Raw genomic sequence first — 17,232 nt, 5'->3', positions numbered from 1 at the left:
AGCAAAACCACCAAATCATTAGGTGTCTACTGAGGCTATTGGGACGCCAAGAAGAAGTGCACAACAGCATCCTTGTTCTGGTGGCTTTGAAATGAAACAAAGCCTGCAGCCCTGGGCAGGGGACACTGGTAGCATCAGGTTTCACCTGCCTTTTGTGTCTGTGGGAGAAAAGCAGCTCAATCTGGACAAAGCCTAATGAAAGTGGTGACCATACTGGGCAGCAACACAGTATCCCAGCTTGTTTCTGTAAGGCTCCATTTCAGCAGGTGCTTTTATCCCACCAAAATCTTGCTGAGATACTAAACATACTCAATGCCTGCAAGCTCATGGGCTGTGATCCTGTTTTTACCACCTTCTGCAGCAGTGGAGATCCCACAAATCTCATTTCAGGCTTTCTTTTTTACCTGGTTTACCTTGCAAACACAATAGTAAGAATAAGACCTGTATCTTTGCTAGCATTTTCCAGCTAGTGTAAAAGTTCTCCTTCCCATTCAATTAGAATCCCATCACCATGTTCATTATCTTCTGCTTGTTCATTAGATTGAGATAATTAAAGCAAAAGAGTTAACAAAAAACTTAGCTCCTTCTGTTTACTGGAGATTTCAAACCTATGGAACAAACTTGCATCCAGGGATCATACTGTAAAAAAGGTAACCTACAAAAAAACCTGCACCCAGGCTGCCAGTTCTCTGGCATGTCGTTTGTCATCAGCACAGTGTAATTATCATGGATTTTAGTGACACAATAAATATGAGAGCACAGGTGGTATCCATTTTCAACTGTTTAATTGAAGAAATGAAAGATCCTGTAATACAGAGTCAACACAGAGAATTTGTCAGGCTGCACTAAAAACTTCAATAGCTATGACCTTGAGGTCATAAAACTACTCATCAGGAGTAAAATTTTTTTATGATACAGAAGCAAAGAGTATTGATTTTATAAAACAGGATTTTATATGCAATATAAATGGACAAAATGGCTCATGCCAGTCTGCTGCAGGGCCTGAAAACCCAGGAATGCTGTGTGCAAATCAATACAAATCATATCTGAAACCATAAATTTTAATTCATTTATAAAACACAAGCTTCTTTTTTTTCTTTCTTTTTTTTTTTTCCCTTAGAGCTACCACAAGAGAAAAACCCAAACCAACTAGGGAACAGTTCCTCCAATTTGTCTTGCTGGTCTGTTGTGCATTTATAATTGTAGCAGAATAAGCCTCACTTTAGATTCCTGGGCTGGTGCTTTGTTGACTTGAGCCCACTAATGATCCTGTGGAATGCACTGGCTTAAGAAAAAAAATCTTCCAGGGCCTGCTGTAGAGTAGCCCTGCAAGAATATACAGAAATTTTGTTACAACAACAAGTAAAAGATGCAATGAGGTGGTTCAAATTCACACAAGGTTACCTGGGTAGGATTTATGTCAGGATGAAGCTGCTGCCCCAGAGGGACTGACAGGGTAGTGATGTCAGGGCACTCAGGTAAAGGCCCACACGTCAGAGGAGTCACAAAAAGTGACACCCAAGCTCTGAACCCTCAGCTCTGAACTTGAGGGAGAGCTCACTGGCTGAAGCCAAAGCTGACGGTGCTGAGCTCTGAGCAGACCTCTCCGGGCTGCACAACTTTCCTCAGGTATGTGGAAGCCCCAGGACTCTGAATTTCTGGTGGGGTTGGGTTTTTATTGTAGCCATCCTCTGAGCCCCAGGCCTATGGCCAGATGGCCATCCTTGCACCACTCGCCTCATGCCTCGCGGCCCCTTGAAGGATGGTTGCTGGCAGCGAGGGGATGTGAAGCCCTTTTCCCGCCCACAGTGCTCTCCGCCATTTTGTCTCCCTGTCCTGAGCACCTCGTGCCTGCCTCTTGGGGCACTCCCTTCGCATCCCATCAGGTCTGTCTCTCCTCTGAGACCCTTTGGTGGTCAGTGGGGCTGTGGTGAGGGCTCCTGCCTGCCTAGCCTCCAAGCTGACATCTCTGCCTGTGTGGGACAGCAGTGGTGTCTGCTCAGGCTTGGACAGGAAAAGAAAGCAGGCTGGTGATGGGCCTGTACAGGAAAAATCTCTTTGCAATGTAGACCCTGGCCTGGTAATCTGGTGCCAGACAGCAGTTTGGGGTGAGGTGGTGGTGCCAAAGGCTTTCTGCTTTTATTTATTGTGATTTCCACCCTGTTGTTTCTCTCGTTAGAAGGTCTGATCCAGGGTGCTAGTGAAAGGAGGTTCCCTCAGCTGTCCTCAGACATCGGCCTCTGCTGCTGAGGGGTAAGTGAGGGCTGCAATTCCATCCTGCAGATTTCCCTGTCAGGGCTTGTAACTTGCCTCTCCACTCTTTCTTTGATTCATGTGTTCCCAGTGCTGTTTTCTTTAACCTGATTCGGCTATGGTGTGAGGTATGTTATTCAACAATATTTAACTTTTTTTTTGAGGCAAGAATATTAACATGCCTTGGAGGGATAGCTGAGGAGACTTTCCCACATAAGTGAATGTGAATAGTTCCATATAACAGGATGGGAGGAAGTTTGAGGGCCCCAGTGTTCAGGAGTTTTTGTAAGGCAAATTTGAGATATCTTTCTGTGAGAACTTAATTTGAAATGCTCTTTTAGAGAAATCACTTTGTTCTGAGATAACTGCTTACTTTTTAAAAGTGTAGACTATTTCTTTTCTGATGTGTTCAACAGGTTGTTACACTAATGCCCAACGAAATGGTTAACAATTCTCACACAAGGTGCCAGGTATAAAAACTGCAAAAGCCATTCAGGAGTTCTGGCATAAAGCTTGAACAGGCATCCTCCAAAAAACGTCAGCAGTTCTCTCATAATAAAGGTTATTAAGGTCTGGACAACTTGATGGTTCCTTTTACAAAAAAAAAAAAAGTATCTGACAACTCTTTGCTAAATATCAATAATGTCTCTGAGGTTCCCCATGAAATAATAAGAGGCATTCAATGGGCTAACAAAGCGTCCATGGCCCGACTTTGGCAATAGAGAGGACTTGAGTGCACAGTAGCTCACAGGAATGGGCAGGATTGCTATGTTGGCAGCCCAAAAATAACTGATTTTAAAAAATATATATTTTAATAAATACAGAACTTTTCTATTTTGAGGAAGGAATGAACTCGCATCTTAAAGCAGTTTAATATTAAGTCCAAGACTTCAGTTAAGATGATTTGCAACCCAACACTTTTCTTTCCTCCCATGTAAATGGCCTTTTATATATGAACTGCCTCATTAAATTCAGTTGGACTTCCCGGACAGGAGAAGGAGGGTAAATATTTTTCAGAGGCTGGTGTTAATGGAGTAATTTAATGCTGAATAAATAAATAAATAAAAGTTCTGTGGACCTTTAGTTCAGAAGCACAGGTAACCATAGTAAAATCTGAAACTTACATAGCCAAATACCCACAATAAATAATTGTCAACTTGAAATGGTTTGAAATGCTTCTTATTGAAAACAGGTGTTATTTAGAGAAAAATATTTGTGTTAAAAAATAACTCGTCATTACCACTATGAATAGTTTTAAATTATTTGTTTAGATTTTTAAAAAAAAGAAGTCTAAATTAATTTTCCTCAAGTTACAGATAAAGAATGGCTTATTCTAGTTCAGCACGGGACTTTGTTGCACTTTCAGATCTGCATCCAAATCTTGCTCGTCCCGTAAGTCTCATAGACATAGTACTTTTGTTCTCAAATGAAATTGAATATGACTGTATTATATTACTGCAAAATTATGTAATTGATGTGTATTTAGATACTAAGAGCATTAGTATAATTGTTAGATATAAAGTGCCTTGCCTTCTTTGTATATAAACCAGCAAAACGAAAATTGATGCTGCTCTTGTCCGTAGTATGTGGGTACCTCAACTATAGATATTGACCGGACAATTCAATGTCTGAAAGTATCAGAGGCTGCTTTGTAATGTTTTAAATGGATGCTGAATTAGTAAAGACATGTACAGAGTCAGCATTATCTACTCACAATGCATGTGTAACCTACAATAGTCTTTCACTACAAGCTATGAACGTGAGGCCCAATCCTGCAGTCTTGACTTATGTGCTCAGTCCCTCTGGACTAAATAATGTAGCCCTGAATTATTCAAACAAAACTCTCATTGAATGGGATGGTGCTTTAACCAGAAAAAAAAAAAATCTCACCATTATATGTAAGATAGGGTCCTTTCTGTTTTCTTAGAACACAAAGCAGGTTTTGGTGGTTGTCAGCTTATAAGGAGATAAGAATTTTGCTTTTTTTGGGAGTATAGGAGAGTAGGATAAACCAAAGAAGTAAACTTAACAAACAGCTAAGCTTTGCAGTTGGCAGAGTTATACAGATGTTTGACTATGATTTTTGTTGATATTGTTGTCCTGAGTAAGAGCCGAACAGGGGAGCATGTTGTAAAACTAGGTATTTTTCTCTTTTGAGTTTTAAATGGTTGAGTAAATGGAAGTGTAATTTTCCATCTTTGCTCTCAAAGGCGATGTTTTAATATGGAAGGGAGAAGGCTGTGTTATTCTCTGTCACAGTATTTCCCACCCTTCACTGTGTAGCCCAGCACCAATAATGTGTCTCCTGGGTGTCCAGTGCTCCTGGGAGTTAGAGCCTGGAGAACAAAACCAGAGGCAGCATTTCCCTGTGGATGTTCTTTGAGCTGTGCTGTGGCATTACAGCCCTGTATCCCTGAGCAGCTTAAAGCAGATGCACTCTCTGCATAGCTGTACGCCCCCTAGAAGTCCTGATGCTTGTGAAGAGAGTGAAAACAAGTTTTCCTGTTCCTGCAGCTTTTTCATTTGAGAAGGGGAAATTTAGCCTTTTTTTTTTTTTTCTCATTTATTTTAAACAAATGAAAGAGAAACCACAGAAAAGGGTGAACTAGGAGAAGGAGTTTTATATGCCCTCACAGCAGTATTGTATATTCTTTCTATAACTTTTTATAAACTTTTTATAAATCCTGGTCTCTAGCAAAGCTAATTTAACCTGTTATTCACAGCTACCCTCAAATAGTGTGATCCACTATCTCAGTTAAAAGCTTTCATTTTACAAATAAAACTAATCTTGACTATTGCAATTAGAAACATATAGTAAAGGAAGTGGTTTTGTTAAAAAAGAATTCACTAGTATCTCCTGGTAGAATAAACAGTATGTGTTTAGGATGTTTAAACAGCTGAGCAGGCATCATTCAAAGCATAAAAATGTCCTTTTTTTTTTTTTACTTTGCAGTTTAATTTTTAAAAGTGAAAGAGATCCAAGTCCAAACTTGCAGAGTAGTAGTCTCATGATTTAGTTGAGTGGCCTGATGCAATGCTCTGCCAAAAAAGGCAGTGTGGCCCACTACCTCATTGCAGGCATGTGCTGCTCCTCCTCTTTTGGTGAAGCTAGAGCTTGTGTGGTTGCACAACAAGCTGATCAGGGAAATGGAAGTTTTTCTACCCTCTGTCTTCCTGCCTCCTTCAAAATAGTTTCCAGAGAGATCACTTCCTTCTGCTAGCTTGCTGTGCAGGCTTAGTGCTCATACAAGAGGGGTGAATACATTTGAAACAGGGATAGGGGAGATCTCTTTTGTAAAGTGCAGACTTATATCAGTTTAATTGATGATTCAGGTGAGTCATCCTAAATGTCAGTTCTTCTGACTGGTGGGTGAGATTCAAGGGTGTGTTGCACTCTGATTTAATTTAAATATTTGGTTTTTTAAGAAAAAAAAGGCCAGAAATAGAAAAATAAAATCTTAATCTAAATTACTACACGTTGTGGACAGAAAATATTCTGTTAAAAAGATTGGAAGAATAAGACTATGCCATTGTTGTACACATAGTTCCTCTAAGCCAGTTCACGTCCAGCACTGCAGGTTCCACAGTTACCTTGCTCCATCTAGTGATTCAGAGTGAACTGGGAACACGAGATGTCATTTTTGAGCACCTGTCAGTACTGTCACAGAGGGGTCAGTTAGACTGTGTTGCTTTGTAAGTAGGTGCAAAGCCCAGCCTGGCTGGATGATTAAATTGCTACATTGCCCCTGACTGCTGGGCTTCCGATGCTTGAATGAGAAAGTCAACACTGACAATTTAAGTGCTCATGTGAAGTGGAAGACATGTGGGATGCTTCATGTTTTCAAGGACCCTGACAGCGTTGCAATGCCAATGTCTTTCCAGCCCTTGTTGCCATACCAGCTTTCATTGTTTACCTCTTAAATCCCAAACTTCCACTGCAATACACTTCTCTCACACAGAGGAGGACCTTTTTAAAAAACTCAAACAAACAAACTCAAACCCACTGCTCAGATCTATTATTAATATATATATTAGAACATATTTCTTTACTCTATGTTTGCTCTTAGTAGTTTTGTTTGACAGTTGAGACCAGTGTGCTTTTGCATAATAAATACAGGTTTAGCAGAATATAATAAGATTTGTTTTGTTTTGAATCGTTAAAACCGCTCATTGTCTCAGCTCCTTTTGTAGTTGGTTGAAAGAAACAGTAGCAAGAAAGAAGCACCTGTACAACTTTAGGTTGGTTAGACAACGATAGGACAAATTTCCCTCCCTCTGGATGTATGAGCCTGCATCTCAGTGCTGACAGCAGGGAAAACCTTGGACACTTAACTGTAAAGTAAATCCTGTTCAGACTTTTCATGGTGCATTTAAGGAGATCTGAGACCCGTGCAGAGAGCGTGAAACAACAATATTGCTGCCTACCTGAGGAGAGATTGCTGTAGAACAGCCAAAATCGTGAATGTTTTGTGTGAACTTTTGTCCTCCCATTGTCTTTACAAACAGAAACAGATGTATTTCTTTTAATAATTTTATTAGTCCCTCTTTTTCTTAAAGTAAAATGGTATGTTTATGTTTTAGTCCTTAGTTCATATGGCAGGCACTGTGGAATAAATAGATGAAAATGATTACCAGTCAGAAATATGTTTATTGTCATCATCAATAGAGTACAAGCCCATGAAATCTAATTCATCATCTACATCTGTGTTTAATACTTGTATTCTATAATCTCTTTATTTTTTAGAATGTAATCGGTGTGGTAATTGGGAAAACAGATGTCAGAGGCTTTCCAGACAGAAAAAGTACAGTCCCTTTTAACTGTTTTTACTTTATTTTCTTATACAGTATAATTTGGCACGTATGATTGAAATCAATACTTAAATGATAAACAGACTTCTTAGTGTGAAATGCATAGAACAAAAACGTGCAAAAAAAACCTGGATGTGTTTTTGAATACCAAGATGAAAGAGCAGCATTCATTTGGCTAAACCTTATCAGTTAGAATTTGTTTGGAAAAATCCTGTCATGGAAGTAAGTGTTTCAGGGCGTGAAGAAGATGACTCTGATACGAACCCACTATTGCATGAATACTGCTGGAATTGTTCTGGGCCCTTCATGTCCATTTTCTCTTCAAATAGAAATGTTCAGGAGAGGTCTTGAGGAGTGAAACAAGTAATTTCTGACCTGAGTGGCATTGGTTTCATCTTATCCTGCACTCCTAAAGAAAAATGGGAAAAATACATTGTTAATAGAGCATTAGCTGGTAGCTGAAATACTGTATTTACAGCTTAGAGACGACACAGACACAGTTAGCAAGCATCTCCATTCCTTAGAGAGCCATTCTGGCTCTGTGTGAAGCACTCAGCTCTTCTGTTGATGTTGTCACCATGCTGAGCTGCTCTAGTGGTGGATTTTTAGGAGAAAGCCATCATTGTTGCCAGGAACAATTCTACAGCATCTGAAAATGTGATATTTGTATTTATGCCTCCATGGAATTACAGTCAGATTATGCTTATATGTGTGGATTGTCCCACTTTGTGTGGATCATTATAGAGTTTTCACTGATAATTTTAAAATAACATATTGCATAATGCTGTTTGATCCATGGAAAGCTTTACTAATTAGCTGAAAGAGAAAAGGAAGTACAGTGTTTTGGAGACTGATACTCTCTTGAGCATGAACTTTCTGTAGAGCTGGAAACACTTTGCTTTACTCCGTTAAACCCCTTGATGCTGCCTGGCCAATACCACTGCCTGCCATCTGCAGCCTTGCCAGTCGGCGTAGTGGTCTCATGCACGGGCACAGCCACCTACTGCAAAATTTAGGCTACTACATATGCTCCTTCGTGGCATTGCTTCATACGTTAGCCCTGTTGATGTGTTTGCCCATGCTTTGAAGGTAGCACCATACGGTTCTTTTGTTTCTCTTGCGTTAAATCTGTAAGTTTATATGGTGCTGCCTAAAGTTCAGTGGTTAACTGTACGTGGATGGGACGGCACAGGTACAGCTCAGACGGGAGCACCACTGGGTGTCCCGAACCGACTGCTGGCCTCTAGTGGTAATCAGCAGATTGCGGGTAGGAAATTTGTGACAAAATCCAAGAAAGCCTCGAAATAACAGTTTTTATACACATATTCTTGATTGAGATCAAGCTGTTCTGATGAACTGTAATCCTGCTGTTTTATTTTTGCAGATATTGGGTCTGAAAGATACACCTTCAGTTTTACTATTCGAGATTCACCAGCTTACTTTATAAATGTAAATTCTTGGGGCAGAGAAGAGTATGTTAGATCCCTTTCAGAAAGCTTTAGAGTTGGTGACTGTGGTAAGTTGGAGTCTATTCTTAATATGTTTTGGTTTGAATGCTTTTTTCCCTCAGTAAATTAGTGTTATGTGTTTGTGGTTTTGTTATATTTTCTCTGAGGACTCAGAAAACACTCTAATTGGAAACAAATTGTTCAGTTAAGTATAAAGAAGAAAGGAATAAGATTGCAAATACAAAACCAGTAAATATGTCAACACAAAGACCGGATACAAACCCACTGAATGCAGCCACCCAGAACTTACCTATAGTTAATCACTCTAAATTCCTACATTACATTAAGTTCTTTTACATTATGAAAACTAAACTCTATAAAAGTAGTTTGGAATTTGTCCTCATTTTGTTACAGATATGACTATGATTGTTCATCAAAATGCAACAGAAGTCTTGTATTTACAGTGTGTGCTTTTGTCTGGGGAAATTAAGAGAAGGACTTTGCTGCCCATGGTTGCTAGATCAGAGTGTTTAGGTAAAACTCATACCTATGAAGAGTCTACACATGAGAACTCACTGTTGGTTTGCTTCCTTAAATGTCTTGAGAAGTCCTGAGGGACTGTGGCAATGATGTGGGCTGTTTGGACAGGTAGGGTTTTCAGTATGAAAGCATTTAGCAGTAGTTACTGCACGTACTTTCTCCTTTCTATATTGACCTTGAAAACAAACATTTTTAAAAGCCACCTCTATATGTATCTGTCTTCAGTTTTCTAACATTTTTTACTGTCATTTTATTTCAGTTACAATTGAAAATCCTTTAGTTCAGTCAAAGGAGGCAGAAAGGGAAGAAAAATTCAACCCTGTAACTCCTAGGTAAATTTAAAGCATAGACTGGTTGTTCTTTCCGGAAAGATCAAAGTTAATCCTTGTCTTAGTTGCTGGCTGATTGCAATTGGTAGAAGCATTTGAGGCTAGTCTTCTCACGTAGCTATGCTTTCATTCCTCTCTTATCTGTGGTCAGGTAACCTCAACAGAGAAAATATTTCTCAGGACTATAGTCTTTGGAGTTTTACCCTCAAGCAATAATGCTCTTTGTAATGAAACAGAGTAAATATCATTGTTTGAGGGAAGTCTACTAGAATTATTTTATTTTGCCAAAGTGTTTCATCAGACATAGCTGTTTCATGGAATGTATATCCTTAGCAAAATCCATTCTCATGTCATGTTTATCTAGAAAGTATTTCAATATATTGTAATGATGTTTGTTAATTATTTGATAAGGCATTGTCATTTCTTTTGTTTCATGAAACGTATACGTGTTGTCTTTCGGTGTATTCTCTAAAATCTGAACAATTTGACACCAACATTGCAAGTCTTAATTTAGATACATTTTAACTTACCCTAAATATCAGATGTTACCCTAGATGCAGATGTTAGAAAAAGACAGACTAACACACTTATTCTCTAATTAGGGTTTCTTTTCTAATTGAGGATATTTTAACATTCTTAATCATATGGCAGTTCTTGCTTACTGATTCTCTCTAAGCTTTGTAGCAAATGCGTAGCTATAGTAGTTAGACTCACTACTTAACTTCCTGGATAACCAGAAAGAAATAAAAGAGCAAATGTCTGGTAGAAACTTCACTGAGGAAAAAAGCTCCTCTCTAAATCTGTAAATTTCATAAGCATATTCACTATATCTGATTTCCACTGGCTAACAGTGCATTATAAGTATTACTTAGGTCATTGGGCTATTCCTTTTGAAAGCACCTTACCAAATCAGTCTGACTGTGGTAATGCCTTCTTATCTCCTCATGCCAAAACCTCTCAATTACCTGGATTACAGACATTTCAGAACTTATTTTATTTTTTAGTGATATTGGCTGGAACTTTTACAAATATGTGTTTTGCATTGTTAGTATTTCAACCATAGGTAAATATTAGGTACACAGTAACAAGTCTTCTATAAGAATAAAGTCTATATTTAAAGAAATAATTCTAGAACAAATTGATTTAAACTTTTCAGTATCTTTAGGGAAAATAATAGAGGAATAAATCCACAGTTATTTTCTCATGTGAATTGAATTAACGTTTTACACTGTTAGTACACCGATGAGTGAAATATTGATCAATGTGATTTGTTTTGTGCATATGATACAGTTGCTACAAACTATTGCTCAGTGAAAATCATTCAGTGGTCAAAACATCTTCACGTTATGAAATGGACACCAAACTACTTTCTCTGTTGCATCTGCCAGTCAAGGACCCTCAGGATTATTATTCACTGGGTGATATCATTGCAAATGGACAAAACCTCGATGGAAGAATCCTTAATGTGCTTGCAGCTGTCATGTCAGTAAGTTAAGGAGTCACAACAGGATGGTTTTTTCCTTCTGTACCATGGGTAACTTAATTGACTTTAGTGTGGATATAGATTTTGGGACTGACAGTGGGCATGAATCACTGGTTTTGTTTATTTAGGTTGACAGTCAGTTCAGTTGAGTTAAAACAACCACATGAGATACTTAAGTTTTTGTTCAACATGAAAGGGGAAATTAAGGGAATAGAAATGTCCTGCATCAGTCGTCTTTTTGGAAATCATGCAGTTGCAAGCAGGAGATAGCTTGTAAATACATAAACTGCAAATCATTATAAAATTAAATGTGTCCCCTTACCTTGAACTAAAACTACTGTTGTTAAACTTTTAGTAGTGTACAGGTTTTCGTTTAATGGTGTACATCTTTTTTTTCCCCCTTTTTTAACTCTTCTGTGTTTTAGGTTATCACTTTTATTCTCCTAAACACTTAGTAGGAAGGAAGTGACTGATGCTTTTTCTTTTTAAAGGTTGGGGAGCCAAAGTATTTTACCACCTCAGACAAAAGAAAAGGTCAGAGGTGTGAAGTAAAGCTGTTTGATGAAACTGAGATGTCTTTTCCAATAGTATGGTAAGATGACTTTTAATTCCCTAAATTACACAAACTAATGTAAGAGTAGGTGAAGGAATAAACTACCACACATGATGTGCTAAGGCTGTCTTTTAATTTAAAAGCATTGTTATTTGGGTGGCAACTGTGATGAGGCAGCAATGTATGCTGAACAGAGGCTTTAAAAAGAGATTTATTAAAGTGTCCTTGTATGTATCATCTAGTTTTATGGCTTGCTGACAGACTGCTAGCTCATGAATGGCAAAATGAAACTTAGTTCCAAACAGTTACATTTCTTGATGTGGAAATTTGAACTAATTCAGGAAAAGGCATTTGAAAACAGCTGCAAAGGCAGCACATTTCTTCCACAAACAAGAGGGGTAAAAAGAGGAGTATGCTTCATATATAAAGCCAAGCAGAATTAACAAGTAGAATGGAAATAGGTTGAAATATTTTTTAAATGTTTAAAATAGCACATTTTGATACCACTTTGTCCGTATTTTCAAGCTGTATCCCATTTAAAAACAGGACTACCTCCATACCATTTATGTATGTCAATAGTGACTTGTTTGCACATAAACTTTTGCATTTTGCCCATAGTTTGTTCAAGAAACTCATGGCTTATCCATGTGCAAGGGCATGTGAGTATTCATTTGCACTCAGTTTGCTGTCCGGTGGTTGAAATGACCTTTGTGCCTTAGAAGCAGTAAGATAGCATTGCACTCTGTGTCTCAGTTATAAATTGTCTTATCATTCAGTTAATGGATACACAAGAACACTAATGAACATCTAAAACATGAAGTTTTCTACTCTTTGAACTGCCACCAATGTCAATTTGCAGCAGCAGCTCTGATACTGTTGTTTTGGTGCTGGTATGCAGTGGCAGAGTGCACTTTAGGAGTCCTCAGAGGTTACTGGAGTTACTGTGGTTTCCCTAAACGCTGCCTTTTGTGCCTTGGTGGAGCTGCAGATAGAGGAGGAGTTTCAGGAAATCCTTGAGCAACAGCATTGTAGAAAAGATACTTCAGGGGCCACTGGAGCAGAGGTGGCTGAGCAATGCTGGGTGAATAGTAAACATCTTAACATCTTTTCCCAAAGATTAATTAAAAAAAACCCCACAGCAGAACTATGCTTTGGCAGTATTCTTGCCATCCAGACTTATCAGGAACTGGATGAGATTTTATCGAGGGATCTAGCCATCAAATTATCAGTTTTGACAGCAGTGACCTCACTCTGGTCTTGTCATCTGCAATTACAAGGGTTCCAGTGTTGGAAAGGGGCTGAACATCTGGCCTAGTGATGTAAGCAATGAAACAAGGCTCATCTGATAAGCAGTTATTTTAACTGGGATTTGCTTTAGAAATTACTTTGGTCAAAGCTCTGAAATACAGAGAGTGTTTTTCCAGGTATCGTTTGCATTTAATCATTTCCAACCATCTAATAGCCCTGTATTTCATTCTGTTGGGCACGGGATAAAATAAAGGCTGTGTTAGACCTCACATAAAGCATCCTGGCAGGCTGCAAACTAGATGCCTGTGGGTATACATGACATTCATTTGCATGTGCAGATAACAGAGGAACTGTGTCCCCTTTTGACCGATTTAATTGATATTATTTAGTAGTTTAGTACTAAGCAGTTTGAGTGCTGTTTCAAAAATGGTTTGATACATTAACTTTTTTTTTATTTAGTTGGGATAATGAGTCTATCCAGCTTGCACAGAGTTGGATCCCACGAGAAACAGGTATACTACTCTGGTTTTTATGTTTTTACTGTAATTCTTAATGTGGTACTTGCTCTACATTAACAGCATTGTTTTTTTGCTGTGTGTGTGCACAGTGATATTTGCATCAGACGTGAGAATAAATTTTGACAAATTTAGGAACTGTATGACTGCAACTGTGATATCAAAAACCATCATTACAACAAATCCAGGTAAGAGTTGTTGAAAGTTGCTTTGGTATGAGTAAACATTACAGGCTAGAGTGTGTGAATGAATCTATTGGACGTCTGATTTCTTCTGCTTGCTTACCTCAGAAAGCTCCCTGTTTCTTATCTGTTATGTTGTGACCAATGCTTTTGGCTTACACCCTTTTATCTTTTTAATTTCTTTTTTTAATCTAAAGAGCCTTCATGTATTCTGTGTATTCTGACTAACAGTTGCAGTGAAAAGCAGAAAAGCATCTCTTGGTTAATTCCAAGAGACCACGTGTTGGTGCTACCAGAATAAAAAGTCATATAAATAACAATGCTCTATTTTTACATGATACATATACTACTAACTTTTAAAAATACATTTTCAAGAAACAGCAGAAGCAAATGTTCTCTTCAGCTTCATAAAAGAGAGTGTGCCATCGGGAGCCTTGTATGATAAAATGGAGGAGCTGTCAAAAGATTCCATTAACTGTAAGCATGGATCCAAACACTTTGATTTTATTTAATGGCACAATGTAGTTTCACAGTGTAGTTGGAATTTCAGCTGATTGCTCTGCATGGTCATAGAAACAAAACTATGGTATAACCTGGCTGAATACTTAATATTGGATTGTTGTTACTGGAGTGTCCCTTATAATATCAGTATCTTCAGGGTTAGTGACTACAGTAATTTCAGCCTGACTGGTAGGGTCTTTCTCTCTTGAATAACTACCAAACAATGCAAAGTTTTTGTCAAAAACTCATTTGGGAGGGGTACAATGATTAAAGATTAGATATTTTCCTCATTCAACTTTCCTTTTGTTTTATTTTTTTTATCCCCAGATGATAAGCCTGCTTCAAAAAAAAAGGTGTGGGGGGCTTTTCTAGTGCTTTAGATCAAATCGTTCCCTTTATATTACCTTAAGATCCCCTTTTGTTGTTGCTCTTCTGTGTTCTTTCTTTCTCAGACGCACTTAATGTGTCTTTTAAATTTTAGTGGATACTATAGTTGACATTTATACTGTGGAACAGCTGAAAGAAAAAGCTTTACAGAATGATGGGAAACTTGAACCAGTCTATGGCATTACTTACAGTTACATTTCTGCACTGGACATTGATGATAATGCATCTAAAATTATTCGCAACAGATGGTAAGCAAATGCCTGTTTTCAATTTGTGTTAAAAATGACTTGTCTTTCTTCCCTTGACCCAAGTTAGATAGAACAATATTTTAATCCAGTTCCAGGCAAGAAAGAAAACTCCTCTGGAGGATGCTGTGTGGATCTCTGTCGTGTAGACTTCCGGAAGTAGCGAGAGGAGTTTATGAAGGACTTGCTCTTTCTGTTCCTAGGAGGGAGAAGAGGAAGGAAGAGGTCATTTTGTCTCAGACTTAAGAGTTCAGAAGATGAAAAATAGTTTTAAAGATGAAAAGTCTCTTGAGAAATCTCAGTCTAGAAAAGTTTCAAACAAGGAGGGATTGCATATGTACATTAATTATCTTCTTATGTTGCAGTTCAACGTGCCGTTTCATAGTGAATGAAATGTCAAACACATGCGCGTTCTGCAGTGACGTCTCTCCATATTCAAAGTCAACTTTTGCAAGCTTTGACATACTCATCAGTCTGACAGATCACACAGGCACTCTTTATTCTTGTTACCTGTCTGACTGTGTAGCTGAGGAAACATTAGGCTGCACAGTAAGTACAAATTAATTAGGTTGTTCCTCTTTGATCCGAACTGTGAAACCTGATGAAAATTACAAATAGATGTAAATGTTCTTCACATACGTGCACTGGTTAAAAAAATTGCGTGTACATATGGATATGCACACACACATGGCTTTTTAACAAGTCAAATGCTAGAAGCCAGGAGCTGCTAATAAGAAACGTGCTAAATGTCAGAGTGACTGCCCTATTCAGAATATCACTTTATTTTAATTAACTCACACTTTTCTGAGAATATGGTTGGAATTCCCTGACTTTGATTCTCAAACACCTTGCAGTTTATTCTGATTAATCTGACTGTCTTGGTACACCAAACACTACATTAAAATAGAAAAATACAGTTTAGAAATGTATAAAGATGTGTAAGTTGCTCTTTTCATCGTTATTTTGTATGGAGATGTTGTTATGACTCTACGCTGAAGAAATGTTCTGTGATGTCCTGTTATTAACAGGTCCATGAATTCCTTGCTCTAGCAGAGGACAAGAAAACTGCATTGAAATGGCAACTTCTTTTGGAAAGAAGCAAGATTTATTTTAAAGTTAGTATTTAAAAAAGCAGCTGTTTCCTATTTGGTGGTATATTTAGTACTGAAAACTTCCATGTCAATTTTGCTGAGCTTTTAAAAACATGGATCAGTTTTTGTTTGTATTCTGAATATTCCTGAGCCGGTACTGGATAAGGAGCTGATATTTTGAAAGCATGTAAACATGATTTCTTCAGTCATTGACTGCTATGGCTGTTGGTTTATAACAAATAAAGCCAACAGCATCCATTTGCAAGTGTAAGGGCAGCCAATATATGTCATAGACTGTGTGGTATACAGGGTTACCTAAGTAACCCAAAAAGAAGTTGTAGCAAAGTGGGGATTGGTCTGTTCAAGCAATAGAACAAGAGGAAACAGCCTCAAGTTGCACCAGGGGAGGTTTGGGCTGGATATGAGGAGGAATTTCTTTCCTGAAAGGATTGTCAGGCACTGGAACGGGCTGCCCAGGGAGGTGCTGGAGTCACTGTCCCTGGAGGTGTTTAAGAGATGAGTGGATGTTGCACTGAGAGAAATGATCTAGTGGTTGATAGGGCTGGGACAAAGGCTGGACTCGATGATCTTAAAGGTCTCTTCCAGCTGAAACGATTCTATGATTCTGTGTTTCTCAGTTACCTAATCCTATTTAAAAAAATACAGGCATGTCTAAAATCTGCAATTCTCCTTAAAGCAACAACTATACTGGATTCACACACTTGGAGAAATTGTTAAATATCTGCTATTATTTACCTTTTAACTGCATGCTGTATACTGGACTGGATTCCTTTTTCATAGAGCTGCTTGTTCTAGGGCTAATCTAAACTGACTCCTGTTTTAAAACTTGCCCTTTTTACCAAAACCGTTATTCTCCCACCTCCCTCAACTCCTGCCTCTGTTTCTAGGAAAAATGAAAGTGTTTTACTTCAGTAGTGACACGAATAGAGCACGAAATGTGTATAGTCATCCATAAAACCATGTAAAATACGTTTAACCAAATCTGTCAATGCTGGTGTGATATGCCAAAATGATTTATTTCAAAGTTCTCTACAGCAGTAAAAATGAAGACCTGTAACTATTTTTACAGGTTACTCCGTCACCCAGCTGGAGAACCGGACTGAAGGTGAATGTTCTCTCATGCAAACTGGCAGACCCAGTAGAGGCGAGTTGCATCTTGTTAGGACAAGAGATTGGAAACAAGAGATTACACTATTAATAACAGCCAGGAAAAAGATTTTCTCCAATGGAGTATTAGAGGTAGAATGCTGTTGTCATCGTATTTTGTTATGTGGTGGTGGTAGAGAAGCAATATATGTTACCAATCCCTGTAAGTGGGCTTCTGTGGTGATCTTTTCAGGTGATTGTACCTTAAAAAGTGTACTAGGGCCTCAGCTTAAGAAGAGTTAGTTCTACTGAATTCCACCCCTTACAAGGAGGGTGGAACCTTTCTTCTCTCAGTTTAAAATACCTTTGAAAAAACCAAAAATAACAGCTAGTACCAGACAGATCTGTTGAGCTTCTGTGTTTTTAATCACTGTGCTGGTTTTGTGCTACTTTTGTGTTAGTTCTAAAAATAAAGACCCACTTTGAAACGCTGCCTGGGTTTGTGGTGCATGTTGGTGAGTCCAACCATGGAACTTCTGGC

The 17,232-nt window shown here is 38.3% G+C and overlaps 1 protein-coding gene across 1 annotated transcript; it reads left to right on the top strand.

Moving 5' to 3' along the window:
- The first annotated feature begins 3,576 nt into the window (after positions 1-3,576).
- Positions 3,577-16,803, top strand: MEIOB (meiosis specific with OB-fold). Its single transcript, XM_010209389.1, has 13 exons — positions 3,577-3,645; positions 6,998-7,055; positions 8,447-8,578; positions 9,310-9,382; positions 10,670-10,865; positions 11,354-11,454; positions 13,123-13,175; positions 13,271-13,366; positions 13,736-13,837; positions 14,343-14,496; positions 14,859-15,042; positions 15,522-15,608; positions 16,675-16,803. The coding sequence occupies exons 1-13, from the start codon at positions 3,577-3,579 to the stop codon at positions 16,801-16,803; spliced, it is 1,434 nt and encodes a 477-aa protein (XP_010207691.1).
- The last annotated feature ends 429 nt before the right edge of the window (positions 16,804-17,232 follow it).

This window comes from Colius striatus, chromosome 3, assembly GCF_028858725.1.
Source record: "Colius striatus isolate bColStr4 chromosome 3, bColStr4.1.hap1, whole genome shotgun sequence".
Taxonomy (NCBI): domain Eukaryota; kingdom Metazoa; phylum Chordata; class Aves; order Coliiformes; family Coliidae; genus Colius; species Colius striatus.
This window is presented reverse-complemented; position numbering and strand designations above follow the sequence as displayed.